An 18,699-nucleotide genomic window follows, 5' to 3' on the forward strand; every position below is an offset into this window, starting at 1 on the left:
CCGGTCTGCTATAAGTTATAAGTATCATTGAAATCTATCTGCAACACTTTAGAGATGTTATATTTGTTAAGAAGACCAGAATGGTACCAAGTGCTGACTTGTCCATGGAAACCGTCGTCCCAAATGCAAAACATGGGTTCGGAAAGAGCTATGTCTACCCTTTCTTGAACAGGAGAGAAGTATGGATGGCATTGTCTTTCCAACCTTTGTGCAGGAAAGCCTGACCTTCCCGAAGAAAACTTTGTGCGTCAGGAATAGTATGGACCACGCTTAATGCATTACTAATTAACGCGTTTCTAAAACGAAACTACTTTTAGCGGCAAATAGGAACATAACTATTTACTCTTTCCAATTTTATATCACTGTTACAGCTACTGAAATATATTACTAAATAATAACTACATCGGATCCATTGCAATTTTTCCCATTTCCTGAAAAAGTAACGCTTTTGGACATCCAAGGTTTCCACCCAACAGCCACGATATGAACTCTGGGTTTTACTGTACCTCTGGTCCAGCTTCCTCAGCTGTGTTGGCTCACTGATGCTGGCCATGCGGACTAGAGCACTCCCATTAGGGTGGTTCCAACACCACAGCTAGTAGCAGACATATACACAAATCAGACAGTGACAGTGGAACATTTTTGAAAAGTGTTCCACAAAATATTTTCAGATGGGGGTCCATGTCCAAACACAAATTAATTTGGGGGTCCTTGACATGAAAAGGTTTGAGAACTACTGCTCCACTGAAAGACAGGCTTCAGGTTCAGGCTAACAGTGCATCGTGACACGTGACGTTAGCGTGTAGATCAGTTCTTTTTGGCAAGTGACATTGTCGTGCTACAGAAAATAAATTAGGCTTAACACAACAGAGTACACAATCCACTTAGGTCTCATCATTAATACTTAGTAGTTTCCACTAGAGGTATAGCAACAACAAAAAACACACCAAAAAAGGCATGCTCAATGAAGGAAAGGAACAGCAGATGTAGCAAGCATTTGATGGAGGTAAAAGAGGCCCGTTACTTACAGGGATGCGTTTATCCGTGAAGTAATTGGAGTACTGCTTTAGATCTTGATCTGCCAGGGATGCTGGGACCACAAAGTACTCGGAAAGGCTAAAAAGGTGGGGGTGAGATGTTGAAAAACAAGGCAGACATTACACATAAAAAGAAAGGGGGAACAAAATAGAAATAGTAGTGCATGGGTGCATGCTACTCTACTAGAACTGTGCCCCTGGTCACACTTGATCCCTAAATTAGGGAATTAGTACCATTCTATTGGAGTAGGAGGTGAAGGAGCAGTGCATTTATTTAACTTGGCATATCCTTTTACTCCTGCCTCATGCATTTCTTATACTGTAGTTCACAAGAACTCTTTGTTTCTCCCATTCCTGCTTCAATGTGGCAACAGGCTTGCATCCTATAGCTCAGTGTTTCTCAAATAGGGTTACCGTACACCCCTACGGGTATGCGGAGGTACTACAGGGGTATGTGAGAGACAAACTTTGTGTGAACCTGTCCTGCTTATCTGTAAAGTGTTAAAACAAATTAAATAAAAGACCTGAGAAATAGAAAGCAATACATTTTGCAAAACATTGTTTTGGAGGAAGGGGTACTTGGATTGAGAAATCAGGGAAACCACTTACTATATATAGCTTACTAGTCTAGTAGTTTCAGTTAGGCAATACTTGTACCGCGCACATTCAGAAACACCACATGAAACTTCTGTTTACCACAATGTAGAAATACTCTGTTACAAGGTGTTTCTTTTGACTGTGATGTATTTTTACCCTGCTGTATCTGCAGTACTTTTCTTGCCCTCTACCTGTATCACAAACTGTTGTGCTGCCTTTGGCAATAAAAATCTCAAGTAAAAGTCCTGCATTCAAAACGTTAACAGTACTGGCATCAAATATATGTAATGTACCTTAAGTATAAGTACTCAAAATCTTTCGAAAAACTTTGTTAAACTGTGCAAAACAAACTGATCTCAGAGTCAAGTCATTAAGAAACACGTCCATCATATTTCTATTACAAAAGCTAGCGTTCATCATATTTCTATACAAAAGCTAGCGTTCATCATATTTCTATTATAAAAGCTATTATACTATAAGTATTATACTCTAATACTAATACACCTGCATACCTAAACAAAAAAACTGGGCCTTCCTCCTCATGCTTGCCATTGTAATATACTAATACACCTGCATACCTAAATAAAGAACTGGGACTTCCTCCTCATGCTTTCCATTGTAATATTTAAACCACAAATATCCCCTGTTGTAAACCGTTTGAAACCTGTATTAGGGCTTTAACTTCAATTTACAGTTTACGTCAAGTAAAGAGTTAATCCTGTGTGTTGTAAATACGGGCTAATAAGACAGTCTGATGTTGCTGAGATGCCACATCTATGGGATTATGGCTCAGACAATACTTGTAAAAGCTGCAATTATTAACAGTTGAGCCATTTTAAAAATGTCAAAGAAAACCATGTACCTTCCAAACTTTATGACATTACCAAACCACCATTACTTAAACATTGACATTCCTCTCCATGAAGTCTGCCTTGCGGCGCTTGAGCAAATCTCACAGTCCCATATGGCACTGGTTCCCAGCCTTTTGTCCTTGGCTCCTTATTGACCCCATCTGAGATGCGAACGTGTGTTTCCCCACCAGTCTCAGTAGCCCCGGGCGTGGCTTCTTTTGCTCTACATTAGAAGAGTTGGGAATGGTGGGCGTTGTCACATTCTAATACAGCCCGAATACCCCATCTCAGCACCAGTGTCAGTGGCATGCCTCATAAATCACTAGACTCCCAACCCACACCTCCAGGGTTCGACTCCGCTATCGACACTACTTTTTCCAATAACCGCTGACGCAGACTACTTTTTTTCACAGATGAAGTATAGTTTTGGACCGGGACGGAGGGCCGCAGTCTCAAGCGAACTTGAGCCACGAGAAGCACCATCGAGCGAGTTAAAACGCACAAGTTGCCGTGCTGAAGGTTGCGAAGCACGCTTGAGCCTACTCAGCCCCGTCCGAGTTATGTACCGATAGGCACAGAATCGTAAATTATCGCTAAGCATTATTTTTCACCATTACTGCATGACTAGGGGCGAAGCAGGGGGCGTGTTATTACAACTAGCGCGTCTGCGCTACCGAAACTGGTGGGGAAACACACGTTCGCATCTGAGATACTCCACACATGCATGCACACACATGCACGCACACGCCCACACACAATCTTGTTTTCAACATGTTATCCACTTTAGCCCTATCTTAACCACTTTAGACCTATATACACTCATACCACAAATAGTGATCTACAAGCTCACAACGCGCCACAATGTGATGCGAGGAGAGCTTGTAGATCTGCTATTTTCACTGTTTTCTTTTACTTTTTAGAAGAATCTGGACTATTTTTATCAGGAGCACAGTAGATAAATTGTTGTTTTTGTTGAGCGCTCTCCCTTTCCCTTGTCCCCCTTCTTCTTCCCCCTTTCTCCTTTATGGAAATAACAAAAACGCTTGCAGAAAAACGAATTGCACCCACTGTTTTACACCTGTAAAACTGTGATTTACAGGTTTCTGATTCTGAGGTCGGAAAACTCTGCCTTATGAGGCCAAATGTTTCACTCAACTTCACGGCAAGTTTTGCTGAACAATCAATCATGAAGTAAGACAGTGAGCTTAACCACGTGAACCAAGCATCCCTATTCTAGGGCAAACAGTCGGTACAAACGGACTATCTACAAGCTCACAACGTTTTACTCAGTTATTTCTATCTCCATTCCTCTTCCCTTTCCTGAGAACTACAAATGATGGAGCTTGTAGGAAAAAAAGATGTCACCCACCTGTTTATACCTGTAAACCTGATACGTTGTGAGCTTGAAGATTGGCTATTGTCCGCAAAGATATTTTGTGTGAAGAGAAAAAATAGGGGGGCCTAGTATAAACCCCTGGAGGGACTCAATGAAGTATGAGTAGTTGGTTGATGAGGTTAAGTACAGCATATTATTACATTTTAAACGTTAAAAAGGGCACTTTAATAAAGGTTAATACAGCTATTACAGCTATACAGACGAAGGGTGCATCTCTGACTGAATGAGTAACATGCATGCTTGGCCAAAGATATTCAGTGTTATTTGCTAACAAATAATAAACAATCAGATGAACCTACGTAGGCGAGATGACGTAACCCTCGTTGATGGAGCACACCCTCCACTCAGCTGCGCCCGTCCTCTTGATCTCTCTATCCCACTCAGATGGGCGGTCAAAGAGGGGGGTCTGCAATCCTCCTCCTGGAACAGCACCATTGATTCGCTCCCCTGGGGACATGGGTCATGCAAAGCCACGATCAATACTCAAATAGATGAGACGCACATTCAATGCCATGAAATAAAAACCTGGCTAGTGACTGATCATTCGGAAGGGCAGTGGTTCTCAAAGCAGAGTCCGGGTACGGGCGGTACTGAACTAATCGCGGGCGGGTATCATTTTATTGTGAAAATCAGAGAGCACTGTTTCCGCCCAAACAACGTCACTTGTGTAACTTAACACAGCACAACTGCAAGGAGCACGCTAGTCAGTTATCTTAACTCACAAAAACACATTGAAAATCCCGTTAAACCTTCAAATTAAAACCATCTGACGACGTTAACAACGACACGTATCTTCTGTCTTCACTTGATTTCTGTACGAACCTGACCACTGAATGCGCTGTTGTTGAAGGCTGCTATCTTTTTCAACACACTTTTCAATAGGATTTACATTTTACTCTGCATGTAATCACGGGTAAACGGGGGGACAACGGGTCGTTTATTTGACGGGCGGGGCTGGTCTGGTTCGTATTTTGAAATAATCACAGGTGACGGGTCGGTCTACGGTTCTCAAAATTGGACCCGTGCAGGACTCTGTCTCAAAGTGGGCTCCAGGAATAAGCTAACTCTTTGCATTCCCTCGTCAGATTCTGCCAAGGCCCAACCTGCCACTAACGAGTTCTGACGAGTTTTGTGTTTTCAGTGGTTTTCCACCAGATGGCGCTGTTATCTAACCTATGAATGATGCTTCACTGCCTGATGACGACGGACCCGGAATTGACGTCATTTAAAAAAATAAAAGCATGTTTACGTCCCGTTTATTTCCTGTGGGGAAATGGTTGCATCTATGTTCCTCTTGCTTTACGGCAAAAACAAGCCACATTCAACTGGCCACAGCTGAATGTGTGGCCAGTTACACGCACGAGAGCGTGTAATGAGGCGATCTCCGTGAGGACGGAGGTCACAGAGAATATTCCATGATTTTTCAAAGGTACAGTAAAATCGCTCGTTTTCGCAGGCAGTAGTGTCACACTATTACTCTGGCAGTTTAAAAGTTAATATTGCATCAAAATCAGTTTAAGCACTTTAAGACCCATTTTATACTCTGGCTATTCAAAAATCGCAGCCAAATACGTATCAATTTGGGGGTCGTTGACACCACTGGTATATAGAGACTATCAAAGCTTTTGGCAAACTAGAGCAGGTGTGCCAAAAATGTGCATGTTGGGTATACCTGAGGAGCCGTAGTATCGTCTCCCTAAATACTCGAAACCAAACAGAAGCTGAGGATCAGCAGGGTGGGAGTAGTGAGCAATGGCGAGGCAAACCTGAAATAAAAAGATGGGATAAGAAAATGAATTTCTTTCAAAGTGATGTCAACTTTACAAGCAGTGGGATATCAATATATACATTCATGTAATCTCTGCATATCTGTCCTTTTAGATATACATCTTAATATTGATCTGTATGAGTCACATAGGCCAACTTGCAAGTTTTCAGCAGAACAATAAGATGTGTACTACTTGAGTACCTTTCAATATGTGAAGCACATGGCTCCTTAGAGGGTTCTGCATGGAGTAACTTATTTCAGGTTAGTACTTATAGCTTAAGTAAGAAGGTATCAGCCGAGAACACGGGAGTCCAACCCCATTTCAATGTGCTAGACCCCTGGGAGATGGATTGCTGAGATGGAGCGCAGCACCTACCATCAGCTCCCAGTACTTTCCGCACCCAAGCCGTGCTACTCATACGCTGCGTTGGCGGTGCCCGGTATAGAACCCATGACCTTGTGGTCCAAAGGCAGGTGCTCTACCGACTGATTTCTTTATTTACGTATGTCAAAATAATCACTTTTTTCTAAACATTTGAGTCACAATAATATTGATTAGACAACCCAAGAATAATCTGGTCTTCAATTCAATGGTTCAATGAGGTGGTGGTTGAATTTGAATTTGTCGGTGTATTAAAAATTAAATTTCATTTCATTTAATAGCAAAACAACGTAGCAAAAAAATAAAAGGTTGTAAACCTTAATCGACCCTTCTATTTTCATGTGGTCCATTAGTTTATTGCAGCCTCCACTCTTAACCACAGCAAACCTAGGAACAAGTGGGACCTAGAAAAGCCAATTCTAGCAGAAAGCGCATTGCTCTTGGGTTACAGGACTGAATCTTTCTGTGGCATGACTACAAAATCACACAATGCCGTCCATTCAGTGTCAGAGCTGTGAATAACACAAGAGGGTACGAGGAGGGAGGGAGGGAGGGAGAGAGTGTGTATGTCTGTGTGCGAGTGCACGTGCAAGACACTGCTGTTCTTAACTCTGTAATTTCCTATGGCAAAATAAGCTATTATAGATTGGCGTTGCTCCATATGTCACAAAGGAAAACAAGGACTGTGCCCTGTTTTAGGTTCACACTGTAATTACATACGTACATGTCGTCCCCATATAGACTCACAAGGAGCCAGGGGAAGCGGTTAAATCCTCTATTTTACTATTTCAATCCTCAATGCACAGGAATGACCGGAAACGTTTCACATGTAATTGTTTTTACAGACAAGTGCCTATTCTGGTCGGATGAGATCGTGTTCAAGGCGGTGTCACATAGAAATGTTAATGTTAACTACTGTAAATATGCTACTCTCACCCTTACACACATTGTTAATGTTGGCTGTATATACTACCCTAAACGTTACACATAGTATACTGTTATGCAAGCTGAATATGCTTACCCTAAACCTGACACACATACTATGATGACATATGACTTGTGCCGGCTGGGAATAAGAAGAGCGACTTTGTGTTTTATGTAGGGGTGCAACAGTAAATTGAATTAATCGATTTTATCAATTATAATCAATAAATGAGTTTATCCACAACGGGTAGCACTTTGTGAGCTTGTAGATCGGCTATTTCCGCATTTTGTGCGCGACAACGAATAAAATAGGCTTAATTGGTTAATCAGACTAATAGATTTTGATTATAAGAAAATCCATAATAACTTTTAACGTTGATTTGTTGATATATAAAAATAAAAACACATTTCAATGATTTGATTAATCAAAAAGAACAAAATAATCAATGATTGCAGCCCTACTTTGTATGCATTTTAGTCGCACAGTTTCAAAGGAGATACACAGAGGCTTCACTGTAATGACTTAGTGGCTCAGCAGGTAGCTCAGAGCTCCTGCCTCCTGGAGATCTTCCCGTACATACCAATGTGTATAAATATCAATTAATCTCAAGCACTTTACTTCCAAATTCTCTCACTTCCAAAGACATTGGAGAACCTGTCACACATCTGTGTTTGTAGTGTGGTCAGGGAGTTACAGGGCTGAATGGATTTTCTGTTCCTGTGGGCCGTTTTTTGTGGTGGTGAATTTAAAGCTCCCTAGCCAGCCGTCACATGTTCCCAGGGGCTGGGCAACATCTGTGCAAGGTGACAGTTTGCTTTTCCTATGTCTTTCTCCTAGCAGACAGACCTTAACCCATTTAGACCTGAGGCCGATTCTAAAAACGCCTTCTGACCTTTTCTCCCTAAATGGGTTCATGTCCAATTTTCCGAATGAACTAAGCAGGCATAAAGATCTGGAGAAGCCCAGTTAAAGGATAATGCTGGTAGGGCTGGGCGAATTGACTTCAAATCAAAAGATTCATGATTACTTCAAACTTCTGCCTCGATTATGATTAATTAATGATTATTTAAAAAACTGAAAATAACAGATCTACAAGCTCACAATGCGTCATGCGATGCGACGCGTTGTGCTTGCAGATCGGCTATTTTTGTTCACCACCATTATACAACGAAGTATAATACAGGGTTAAGTGGTTAATCAGACCAATTGATTTAGTAGATTATAAAAAAAACTTGGGTCCATTCGTTGATATACAGTATAAGAAATAAAAAACGAAATTAAAAAACAAAAACCTGGCTTCTCGATTATTCGATTAACCTACACGAGCAAGATTAAATCGGTTATTGGTTCTAAATATCTGTTCATTGCCCAGCTCTAAATGCTAGTTACCACAAAAAGCAGCCAATGACAGACAGAGCTGACTGAGATGCCATAACCAGGGAAACCCTTCAGTCCTCCTCAGCCAAAAGGAAAAAAGGGGGCATTGGTGAAAACAAGTCAACCATCTTACTAAAAGTCACTCCTCACTTTGATCTACAGGGCTGTCTGAGCAGAGCTTTCCTTTGAAAAATTAAACATCTGTGACTCTAATCTGCCTCGGAGTCATGAGTCAGAGTCACAATGTGAAATTATTATGTTACACTCAAATTGTTAGGCAGCGGCAGTCGTTGCCAAGAGGACCACTGAGGCAACTACATTAACATGCAGGCAGCATTAGATCCACCCAACCCAGCTGAAAAGGACTGCGACAGACTCAGTGGTTACTAGGGGCCAGAGCAATACAGCACTGTTGAGATATGATACCAACTGAAATACCAAGTGGAGTTCTCCTTTCGATTTCTTTGCAATACCAAAGATATTGAAAATTCAAATATGATATTCAGCCTTTTAAGGGATGTATATTTACTTGTATATTCTTTATGCTAACACCACATAAGTTAACATGAACAACTTATGTTCAAGGATTTATTTACCAAATCTATTGATAAGATAGTAGATGCCACTCCAAGTGTAGCTATTAATAGGCAAAGAGGTGGATATTCCTTGAGTGCAAGAGTGAAAGAAGACTAATAGACAACATAGTATTAGACAATGAATAAAAAAAAAAGACTATAACTGGTCAGCGTAAAGAAGGGATGTTTTTTAGTTTTTGTGAAAAAAAGAAGAGGTTTTTGATTCAAGGACACAACGCTGATCGTATTTATTGGAAAGATAGACAGGTGATTTCCAGTGGAAGCTACCAAACCAAAGTTTGCACAGTGCACTGCATCAGGGTTCCTGTCAAGTTGGAGATAACCATTTAACATTGTTTGCTGGCTCGGGGACAAGTCTGAAGGACAGTTAAGTCTGGACGGCCGGGGAGGAAAAGATTAGTGGGCAAAGACCTACACCCAACGAACGGCCTATGCAGAGATTTGTACTTTTAAAAATGTACCCTATAGTCCCCATTCTGTGCATGCCATAATAGGCGAACATTTGGCAAAAATAGCCGATCTAGAAGCTCACAACGAGCCACGGCACATTGTGATTTTGCAGATCGTCTACTTTCGCTATATTTTTTAAAGAAATATTTGAAAACTGCCACTGACTAAGAACAGGAAGATAAGGAAGAAGGCTCATTCCTTCATCCTGTGAGCCAATGCTAGTGCCAAAACACATGGTTTTGAAAACCCACTGAGCTGAAGTTTAAAGAAGAGGCCATTATGTATTCACTGAATTAAACCGAAACATGAAATGCTACCATTTACAATACACCATTTATAAATGACACAATACAATCGTTTTTCTTTGGGGGAAACTTCAGGTTCACTCACCTTCTTGGCACTCTCAGGACCTGCCTCGTCAAAGCAGAACCTGACAATTCTAAAGTCCTTGCAGTACAGTATAAGTTCAGTGGGACTGAACTTCAGCTTTTGGTTTGACCCCAGAACTTTCCTCTTCCCCTTGGCATCATTCACTAGGAGGAACAGAGGGAAAATAACAGAACTGAAATAATGCTGATAGACCGATGCCTGGAATAGTTAGAAGAGAACAGGAAGTATTAAGTAATATATTTGTATAGTACTCGGTACCATGGCAACTATGGACCTTATAAGTACATTTTAATGCAGTGTGCTTGCATTCAAACTTCCAGGGATCTGTCAGAATAGTTAAATAATTGTCTGACAGTGACAGTATTGTTGCCTTGGCAGTTCGTATTAGAACATTTAAACAAAAATATATTAGTTTGGTGAACTGATAACTGTGTACTCTAAGTATACTAAACACACTGCATATATTATTCTTACAATATGATCATATCAGAATAACTGCACAAATTGTTGTAACAGTTGTTGTAACATTACAAATGTAACAGTGTTTAAATAAATCATTAGTTACGGAGCTGTTCAAAAAGGAAGCCATAATTTGCTTTATGTGGCTAGTTCAATATGGTTATCATGTCTTTATTTTAATTATTAAAATGAAATTAAGTGAATGCCTCAGCAAAACTCAAAGTGAAAAGTCAGCACATGATTTTACCCAGAACCAGAAAAGCAGAAGTGATATATTTCGAGCCATGTGGCCCATAGGGCAGGAGCCTATCTCCCGTTTCTGTAGCATGACTATAAAGCATTTACAAATTGTGTGAGCCAACAGTCTGTCTTGAGAGACTCACTAGTTAGAGACAGGGTCCCCACACATTTTTAGCAATGAATTTCCAAAACTTTTCCAAAACTTTTCCAGAATATTTAGCCCAATTTCCAGGCCTATATAACAATCATTCGGCGCAATAATGTGTCTCTTACTCCTATGTAGAATGCCCAAAGATAGGCAGTGTAGCAAAAATAAAGTTTGAGACATACATTAGGCTGCCGTCACACAGGCCGTTCGGCGAAAAACTACTTATGTTACATATTTCGTGTAATATTATTCATGTTTATGAAAAGGTTTTGTTTTAACAAAATCAATAGCCAAAAACAATGCATAGCCAAATATTTTTCCAGGACCCTTGATAAATTCCAGGACCTTTGATGATGTTTGATCAATTTCAAACCTTTTCCAGTACTGGATTTTTTTTTTTTTAATTTCAAAATATTTCCAGGAATTTCATGACCGTGGGGACCCTGTAGAGAGCAGTTTGATATTGCCAACAGATAGTGTAGGAAAACCTGTATCATGTTTGTTTAAAATAAAAGTATGTTTTTGTTTACAGGGTGTTTTAGTGGGTGAATGCGTCAATACTATCACACTAACTGCTTTAGATGAGTCAAAGGATTTCCATGTCTCATTGACAAATCAATCTATCAAGTAATTATCATTATGCATTGTGAGGAAAAAAGTATTTGCTCGCAACAGACAAATGTACACCCTTACAAACAACCTTCCATTGCAGTGTTAACCACTTAACCCCTACACTTAGTTGAGCAGATTCCCAAGGGCTCTATACTACCGTTTTTGCTCTACACTAAATATCTGTCGAAATTAGCAGATCTACAGGTCAGATCACTTCGCAATGTGTTGTGAACTTGCCATTTTGAATGTTAGCCACATGATAGCCAGTCCAAAGACGTGGAATGCCAACAACAAATAAGTGAAGTAACCCATACAAATTAGATTGACCTTTTGAGTGTTTTTGCCAAACCATCGCTAGCACAAATGACCTTTGTTTGAGGGAAAGCCAGGGGGAAACAAAGCCTCATCAGTTGAACACAAAAAACAACCTCGCTCAGGGATTAGGCTTGCCATGTCAGCACACGACAGTAATGAGATATATAAACAAGGCTAATCCTAACTAGGCTGCCCGGTCATTGTCCAACGCCTGGGCTGTGTTCTCATCTGTGGAGAGGCCATCACATCACTGACCAGGGAATGGCAACCAACCAGACCTGACAGCCACAGAAAACCTATTCATTAGTCCTGGGCAGATTGATTTTGAATTATGACTGTATAATATGACTGTGGAATGCAAATACAGTATATGAGTGTCTGGAAAACTTCAGATATTTCAAAGATTGTAATTAAACAGCTCTGATGTGTGCATGGAAGGCCAATGTAGTTTTGCTGAGTTAACCACAAGAACCCTAGCGTCCCTATTAAAAAAGGTAAACATTCTGCAAAAAAAGCAGATCTATAAGCTACAAGCTTGTAAATCAGCAATTTTTGGTGAAGAGATTTGATGTAGAGGGAAAAAAGGAGGGGCCAAGTACAGACCCCCTGGGGGTCTCTGGTCAACATTATATTAATATATTAATATTTTTTGACAGATTAGTCACATTACCAAACAGTCAATTAGTGATATGATATTATGTCTCTCCTAAGAGTAGTACATCATCAATTACAGTCTCTTGTTTATGGTGAACAAGTGCATCAACACTTGTCAGCGACTGGTAGATGATTTGGTTAAGATTGCAAACATAGTAGCAGCAGGAGTACCTGTCACCACTTGTTCCAGACAGGCAAGGGGGATGTCATGTTCTCCAAGAAGACAGTGGGCCACTTGGAACCTCTGTGTTGAAAGAAAAACAAAGACAAACACCTCAGGATTTTGACAATTGGCTCTTTTCGACTACGAGGGGTAACCCAGAACCTTCCATGACCTGAAACTTTGCTGAACCCGTGAAGTTCTGTGATGTTTTGGTTCACGTTTATCCAGAACCACCTGGACGTATGTCATAAAAAATGAACCATTAAAAAAGCGAAAATAGCCAATGTACAAGCTCACAACGAGTCACAATGTGATTGTGTGCTTGTAGAACTGCTATAAGTATAAGTCCTGAGTTCTGTGTTTCCAGAACTAACGGTCAGTACCTCCTCCTCAAATTAGGTTCTGAGAACCAAGCCAAGCCGTAGCGTGAGGAAACAAATACAGAACCGTTGAAACTCACTTAGTTCTTATAGACAAAAGTAGCACTATGACAACAGTGACCTTCTTAAACATGAACTTTTGTTTGTTTTGAACAGTTCCGACTATTTACTCTTGTAAGAAAGTGTGCCAAATCGCCAGCAAAATGTCACGCATAAAGATACAGGAAAGTTCCTTCCTCTTAGTCAGTGACTGTAAAAGTGATAAAGTGGGTGTTCTAGGATCCACAGGGCACACAAGTCTGAAAAACAACAAAATGATGGCTTCAAGTCACCATTTCAAGCCAGTTAAATATTTAACACTGTCAGAGGTTAAGAGCTTTATAGGAATGTTCACAGATTAGAGCGACACTGACAGAAAGAATATTCTCCATCAATGTTATGTTTAGACATTCACTAAAACAGATTATATGATACTAGGATGTATAATAAAAGTACCTGTTTGGCTAGGGCATCATGGGTGATAAAGGACACCTTAAAGTTGGTGCATATTAACTTCCCCCAGAGGTCATCCTGGCTGTTGTCTGCTCCGATGCACTTCCTCACAAAATTCACCTCATTAACCACAATCTCCCCTGGTGAAAACAAATAGGAATAAAAAACAACACGAGGCTAAGGTCCAACCACCAGTAGACATTCAAGAGATAAGCACAGGAAGCAACAGCAAAAATAAAGTAGGGTATTATCCTATGTACTTTGAAGGAATGGTCTAACTTTTTAAGAGATCAAACTAATGCCACCAAAAGAAAGGAAAAAAACACTTTCATTTCAAATGAGACCTGCAGAAAAATTCAATGAATTAAATCTATAAGTCAGTTGAGCCATGTTTTATAAGGCAGTTGTAACCGTCCAAAACAATGGTATACCTTTATATGAACCTTTTTTTTCAAGAGTGGCAAATCATGAGAATCACAACACATTTTTATGTATTATTTGTAAACATAATCCTTCCAAGTCGGCCATACCACCCTTGACCAAAAGCATTTCAAAACAAAATGCCAGACACCAGATGCATCATCACTCAAAGTGAGAGAACTACCGTAATGGGTTAAACCTCAGGCTATTGGTATAGCTGTATTTGTTTTGGAGTCCGATTCGACATATTAAAAACTTGTCAAACATGTAGACGGAGACTGTTTCCTTCCCTTCATAAGACTGTTCTATGTTGAAAATGGACACACTGTTTATGTTTTTGTTTTTTGAGCAAGTCCAAACAAATCTCAAAGAAAAAGTGATCAGTCGCATCAGCTGACAGACAACAGTTAAGCTTTACTTCCTGTGTTAACTTACTGCCAAGGAGGACACCTGTGTTTATCTAATGCTTATGTATAGGGTGTGTACTGCTAAGACTTAAGGTGGTTGCACACTGTACAATAAAGTATCGAGTGTGTGGCCACCTTTAGTCTCCAAATCAAGAATACTACATATTGACAAAGTGAAAGCTGCCATGTTCCAGTTAAAGTCCCAACTGAACTTAAAGCATGGTATCATCCATTTTGTATGATTACGAACTTTAACCGCATGAACCCTAGCGGGTTTAAGTGGTTAAAGAGTTTTTCTTTCTGTTTTTCTAAATAAGTAACTAACTACTACTGAGAAAGATGTGATGGCAAACTAAGAACAGAGTGAAACTCTGTTGACCAGAAAGGTGCATAGAGAGCTTAGCCAAGTCTTGAGATTTTCCTCATGCAAATAGTGGTGCCAGTGACATTTTTTCCACATCCTTAGCTGACATACTCTTCCAGAGACAGCGACAGTGGAAAAGTCTATTACAGCACCTGCTATCATAACAGACGTCTACAGTTCAGATGTGAGTAAAGAGAGGGCACTGTCAAAGGCAGAACAATCGGCATTGATTGTGTAAAATGCAAATAAGTGTTTAACTTTTACTATGTAAATACAGATGATGAGTAGTGTGCACAGAAAGTGGGGATGGAGCACAAGACATTAAAAAGGAAATTCCCACAAAATTCTTGGGCGTGGCAAAAACATTCTCTGCTTAAGAAAAACATTCCTGTAGAGTTTTAAGCTATTACTTTATTAACAGTTTATTAGACTGATCCAGGCCTGCAATAAGTTTAATAGACTGATCCAGACATGGAATTTCATCATTTTAAGGGCAAGGCCACTTAGCCTTTGTTGTTCTGAAAATGTTTAGGTCACAAAGGCTAAATGCCAGGGCAGCAAAACCATCAAATAAAACATTGATTTTAAGGAAATAATGAATTTAAACATTCAGCTCAGCTGTGGACTAATCGGTGTCACTTGATAGATGGGTTGACAGTGTGTTTTGGGGTTCAGAGGGAGTAGCAGTGTACGGTTTGGGGTTCCTTGAACCATATGGATGAAGGTTTGGCTCTTTTGGGTGATGCCAACTGTCCACTATTGTGCCTCTGCTTTTTGGCTTTGATCATCTGGAGGAGCACAACCCTGTGAATTGATGAGGAGGAGGTCTCTAATGGTTCACTTAGTCACAGTTTTGCGGGTTTGGGCCAAACTGAGGGGTCACAGCGGCCGTAGCTCTTGAACCCAGTATGCACCAAACTGGATTTGACGGAACAAAACCGTTAAGAATCTGAATGGGTAACTATGACTGCTCCGAATTGGGATTTGTCAGCAGAAGCATTTCTGGCTAATTCCATTAAGACTCATTCATGCTTCTGCGCCAGTTTCTCCTAGAATAGCAAGTTATTTTGGAAGTTTTTCACCTATAAGGACATACCCAAAACAGTGATGCCAGATTAAAAGTGGTCAACCAAATCTATTTCCCACCAAAATGTATTATTTTATTAAAGTAGATTATTTTGTATAATTGATTCATTCAGTTTCACCCCTGCCTTCCCTATTCTGCCCAAAGGCCTCACCTGGAAGTAACCTGGCCTCCAACTTCTTGATAGGTGGTGTGGCGGTTTTCTTCACATCAGTCTATATATAGAGAGAACAAAACAACACTAGCGGTTAGTTAAATGTAAGATCATCAGACAAGGCAGTGGCAACAATGGGAAGATGTGTCATTAGTGGGTTGAAAGACTATAATTTTGACAGAGTGCAATTCCCACAAAAACATAACTAGACAAAAGATTCCTGGGATCGGAAACTGAGAAACTGTTCTGAATTCCATAGAACTGCCTAAATAATAAAATCATTATGCGGCTGCTCATCGATTTCTAAGCTTGCAATCAAGACACATACATCACGCTTGGATTGGAACTAAACATATATGATTGTTTTGTAGCGGTTATATCATGTGGCAAGTCATGGTGATGTAAGGTACCTCCATGCTGCTCTGTTTACAAAGCTAGATTAAGCCAAATATAGAAACAAGTCTCACCAGCTGACAAGTACTTTAAAGTTTGGCTTGGAATTGCAATGACAAGAGTGAGAAATAGCATTACTAATGCAACATGTGTGAACACCCCTGAGTCCACCCCTCACCCATTTGCTTCTCTTTTTTGCAACTGTCATGACAATATACCCTAAATTCTGCTGAACATTCTCTTCCTATCAACCAATTGACAAATCTTACCATAGTTTCCAAGCAAATTAATATGTGGAAATTCTATCAGGGCATTCAGTGAGAAACTGTAGAAACGGAGCCACTTGACAAATGACAATAACGTTTGTGAAAGGAGTCTGCACAGGTGACTTCCCTTTACCAGGTTATACTCATTCTGTTGTAGATAAACCAGTTTCATTATTTGTTTTGAGCTTCATCCTAGGTGGATCTTTGTATAATTACAAAAGCAATGCCCATGGCTGATGGCTGCATCAATATCCTTCACCATTTTATTCAACATCCATTTCTGTAAAAAGATAGTTCTTTTGAGGAGCTTTGCCTCAACATAATAGGCTACATTCTTATTTTAGAGTCATAGTTACGTTTATCTGTTTCAGAGCCTTTTACATCATACATGTCCACATGACAACAACTCATATTAAGATTCAGCAAGGAATCAAAGTGAGAATGAAACGTTGTTAATGTTATGCCAGTCGCATACACTGGCATAACGCATAGACCAACAGCTATATGTGTTTAACAGTGGTGTAAAGTAACTAAGTACATTTACTCAAGTACTGTACTTAAGTACTGTTTGGAAAACGTGAACACTTTACTTACAGCACTAGTTACTTTGTAGATTTTGATTATTATAACACAACATACATAACCACTTCAGCCCTTCGAAAATAGCCGTTCTAAAAGCTCACATGCATCGCATCGTGATGTATTGTGAGCTTGTAGATCTGCCATTTTCAACAGATTTTTAAAACATGGGACATTCTGCACAATGACAACTTTTACTTTTGGTGCTTAGTACTCAAAATGTGCACTTAAGTGTTGGTATCAAAATGTACGTAAATGACGTACATTTTGACACCAACACTAATTAAGTGCAATTTTTGGGTACTTTTTCCACCACTGGTAATGGAAAATACTATTGCTGCCATCAGCCAACAACACCACCAGCCCAAATACATACTTACATGTACAGGTGGGAGATATGATCTGAAGGTTGGTTTGGAGGGTTTCACAGGAAACATCGTTTATAGTTTACACAGGTGAATGAATCCAAACAAGACAGCAGCTGGATGGATGCTGCCCGTGGGAAACAAACAAGTAGAGATTCCTCGAGGAGTCAAAGTTATCCCCAATAAGCTTGGCTGCAAAAATATTCAAGTACAAAAATACTCAAAGTACTCAAGTCAAATCCAAAAATGCTCAAGTACACTCTTCATTGGCAAATGGGAGAGTGCTTATTATTCCATCTCGTTCACAGCAGGTATAAAGCATCGACTGTAAAAAGAAATGGACAGAGTGATGCCATTGGTTTCTAGAGACCGTAAATGAAGCCTATTGGTATAAACCTTAACTCACAAACACACAAAGTCACTGGTAGAAGCGACTCCCTTGATGTGGGATGACGAGCTGGTTTGGTTTAGCAGCAGCAGCAGCAGCAGCAAAAAAAAGTCTTCAAGCTCAACTTTAAAAATGTCAACAACCTCCTCCCTGTTTAACCTGAACCCTAAACTAATGCACAATAAACACCCACAACGAACGGCCACTTTGTTCATTAAAGCGTCGCGTCGCCTACATTTTCTCTCTCCACCTGTTACTTTGACTTGGAGCAGTTATGTGATGATGATTAATTCAGCTAAACACACACGACCTGAAGCTGTGGATACGACGGCCATGTTTATAGGAGGAGGAGGAAAACAGTGTTGCCAGGTGTTGCGAGAGAAATAAGCAACCGGGCCCAAAAGAAGCGGATATATCATGCTATCGGATATTCGAAAATCTTGAAGAAGATGTGAAAAATGTGGAATCTTTTTTGAAACATTTTAACACCACAAATCTTGTATGGTGGTCCTAGTCCCTGGCATAAAATATGTTCAGATAGGGGTCCGTGCAGATAAATATAGATTAATTGTGGGGGTCCTTCCTTGACATGAAAATGTTTGAGAACCACTGGTTTAAAACAACATTGGGAAACAAGCCCTAATAAGCAACTACACTTTAGAAACAAGCCCCGCAACTACCAATATTTACAAGCAACTTTACAGAAAAACAAGCCCAACGTCGCTTATAATAAACCGACATGGCAACGCTGCAGCGAAGAGAGGAGGCGGGGCGCAAATGGTAAATCTGTCACGTGATCAAGAGGATAGGATACTTTGCTGCATGACGGTGTCGCTTGCCGAAAATAGCCGATCTACAAGCACAACAACGTGTGTAGCATAGCATCCAACAGTGATCATTATACATAGGGTGCTTCTTCAGTAGAATATGATGTTTCACTGTGAGATAAGTTGAATTGTTTTCTTTTTTCTTTTTTTTTAGGCCTACAAGTGATTGGATTGCCAGACACTGACGTGCTTGGGCTAGAGTGACATCTAGCGGACTTCG

At 40.1% G+C, this 18,699-nt stretch overlaps 1 protein-coding gene across 2 annotated transcripts in view; it reads right to left on the minus strand.

The window, feature by feature from the left end:
• mtmr10 (myotubularin related protein 10) overlaps nucleotides 1–17,973 on the minus strand; it is a 28,540-nt gene extending 10,567 nt beyond the window's left edge. The window contains exons 1-10 of one of the 2 annotated variants that reach the window (XM_084071177.1): nucleotides 17,671–17,973; nucleotides 17,280–17,391; nucleotides 15,662–15,722; nucleotides 13,236–13,372; nucleotides 12,369–12,441; nucleotides 9,770–9,912; nucleotides 5,554–5,647; nucleotides 4,181–4,328; nucleotides 1,029–1,116; nucleotides 507–595 (exon numbers count right to left, since the gene is read on the minus strand). In XM_084071177.1, coding sequence (XP_083927303.1) covers nucleotides 507–595; nucleotides 1,029–1,116; nucleotides 4,181–4,328; nucleotides 5,554–5,647; nucleotides 9,770–9,912; nucleotides 12,369–12,441; nucleotides 13,236–13,372; nucleotides 15,662–15,722; nucleotides 17,280–17,336 — 890 coding nt within the window. In that variant the 5' untranslated portion in view covers nucleotides 17,337–17,391; nucleotides 17,671–17,973. Of the gene's footprint in view, nucleotides 1–506; nucleotides 596–1,028; nucleotides 1,117–4,180; nucleotides 4,329–5,553; nucleotides 5,648–9,769; nucleotides 9,913–12,368; nucleotides 12,442–13,235; nucleotides 13,373–15,661; nucleotides 15,723–17,279 lie in introns of both variants that reach the window. The other variant, XM_084071176.1, reaches the window with a different exon arrangement.
• Between the last annotated feature and the right edge of the window lie 726 nt (nucleotides 17,974–18,699).

Source organism: Gymnoscopelus microlampas, assembly GCF_963454915.1.
Source record: "Gymnoscopelus microlampas genome assembly, chromosome: 1".
NCBI lineage: Eukaryota > Metazoa > Chordata > Actinopteri > Myctophiformes > Myctophidae > Gymnoscopelus > Gymnoscopelus microlampas.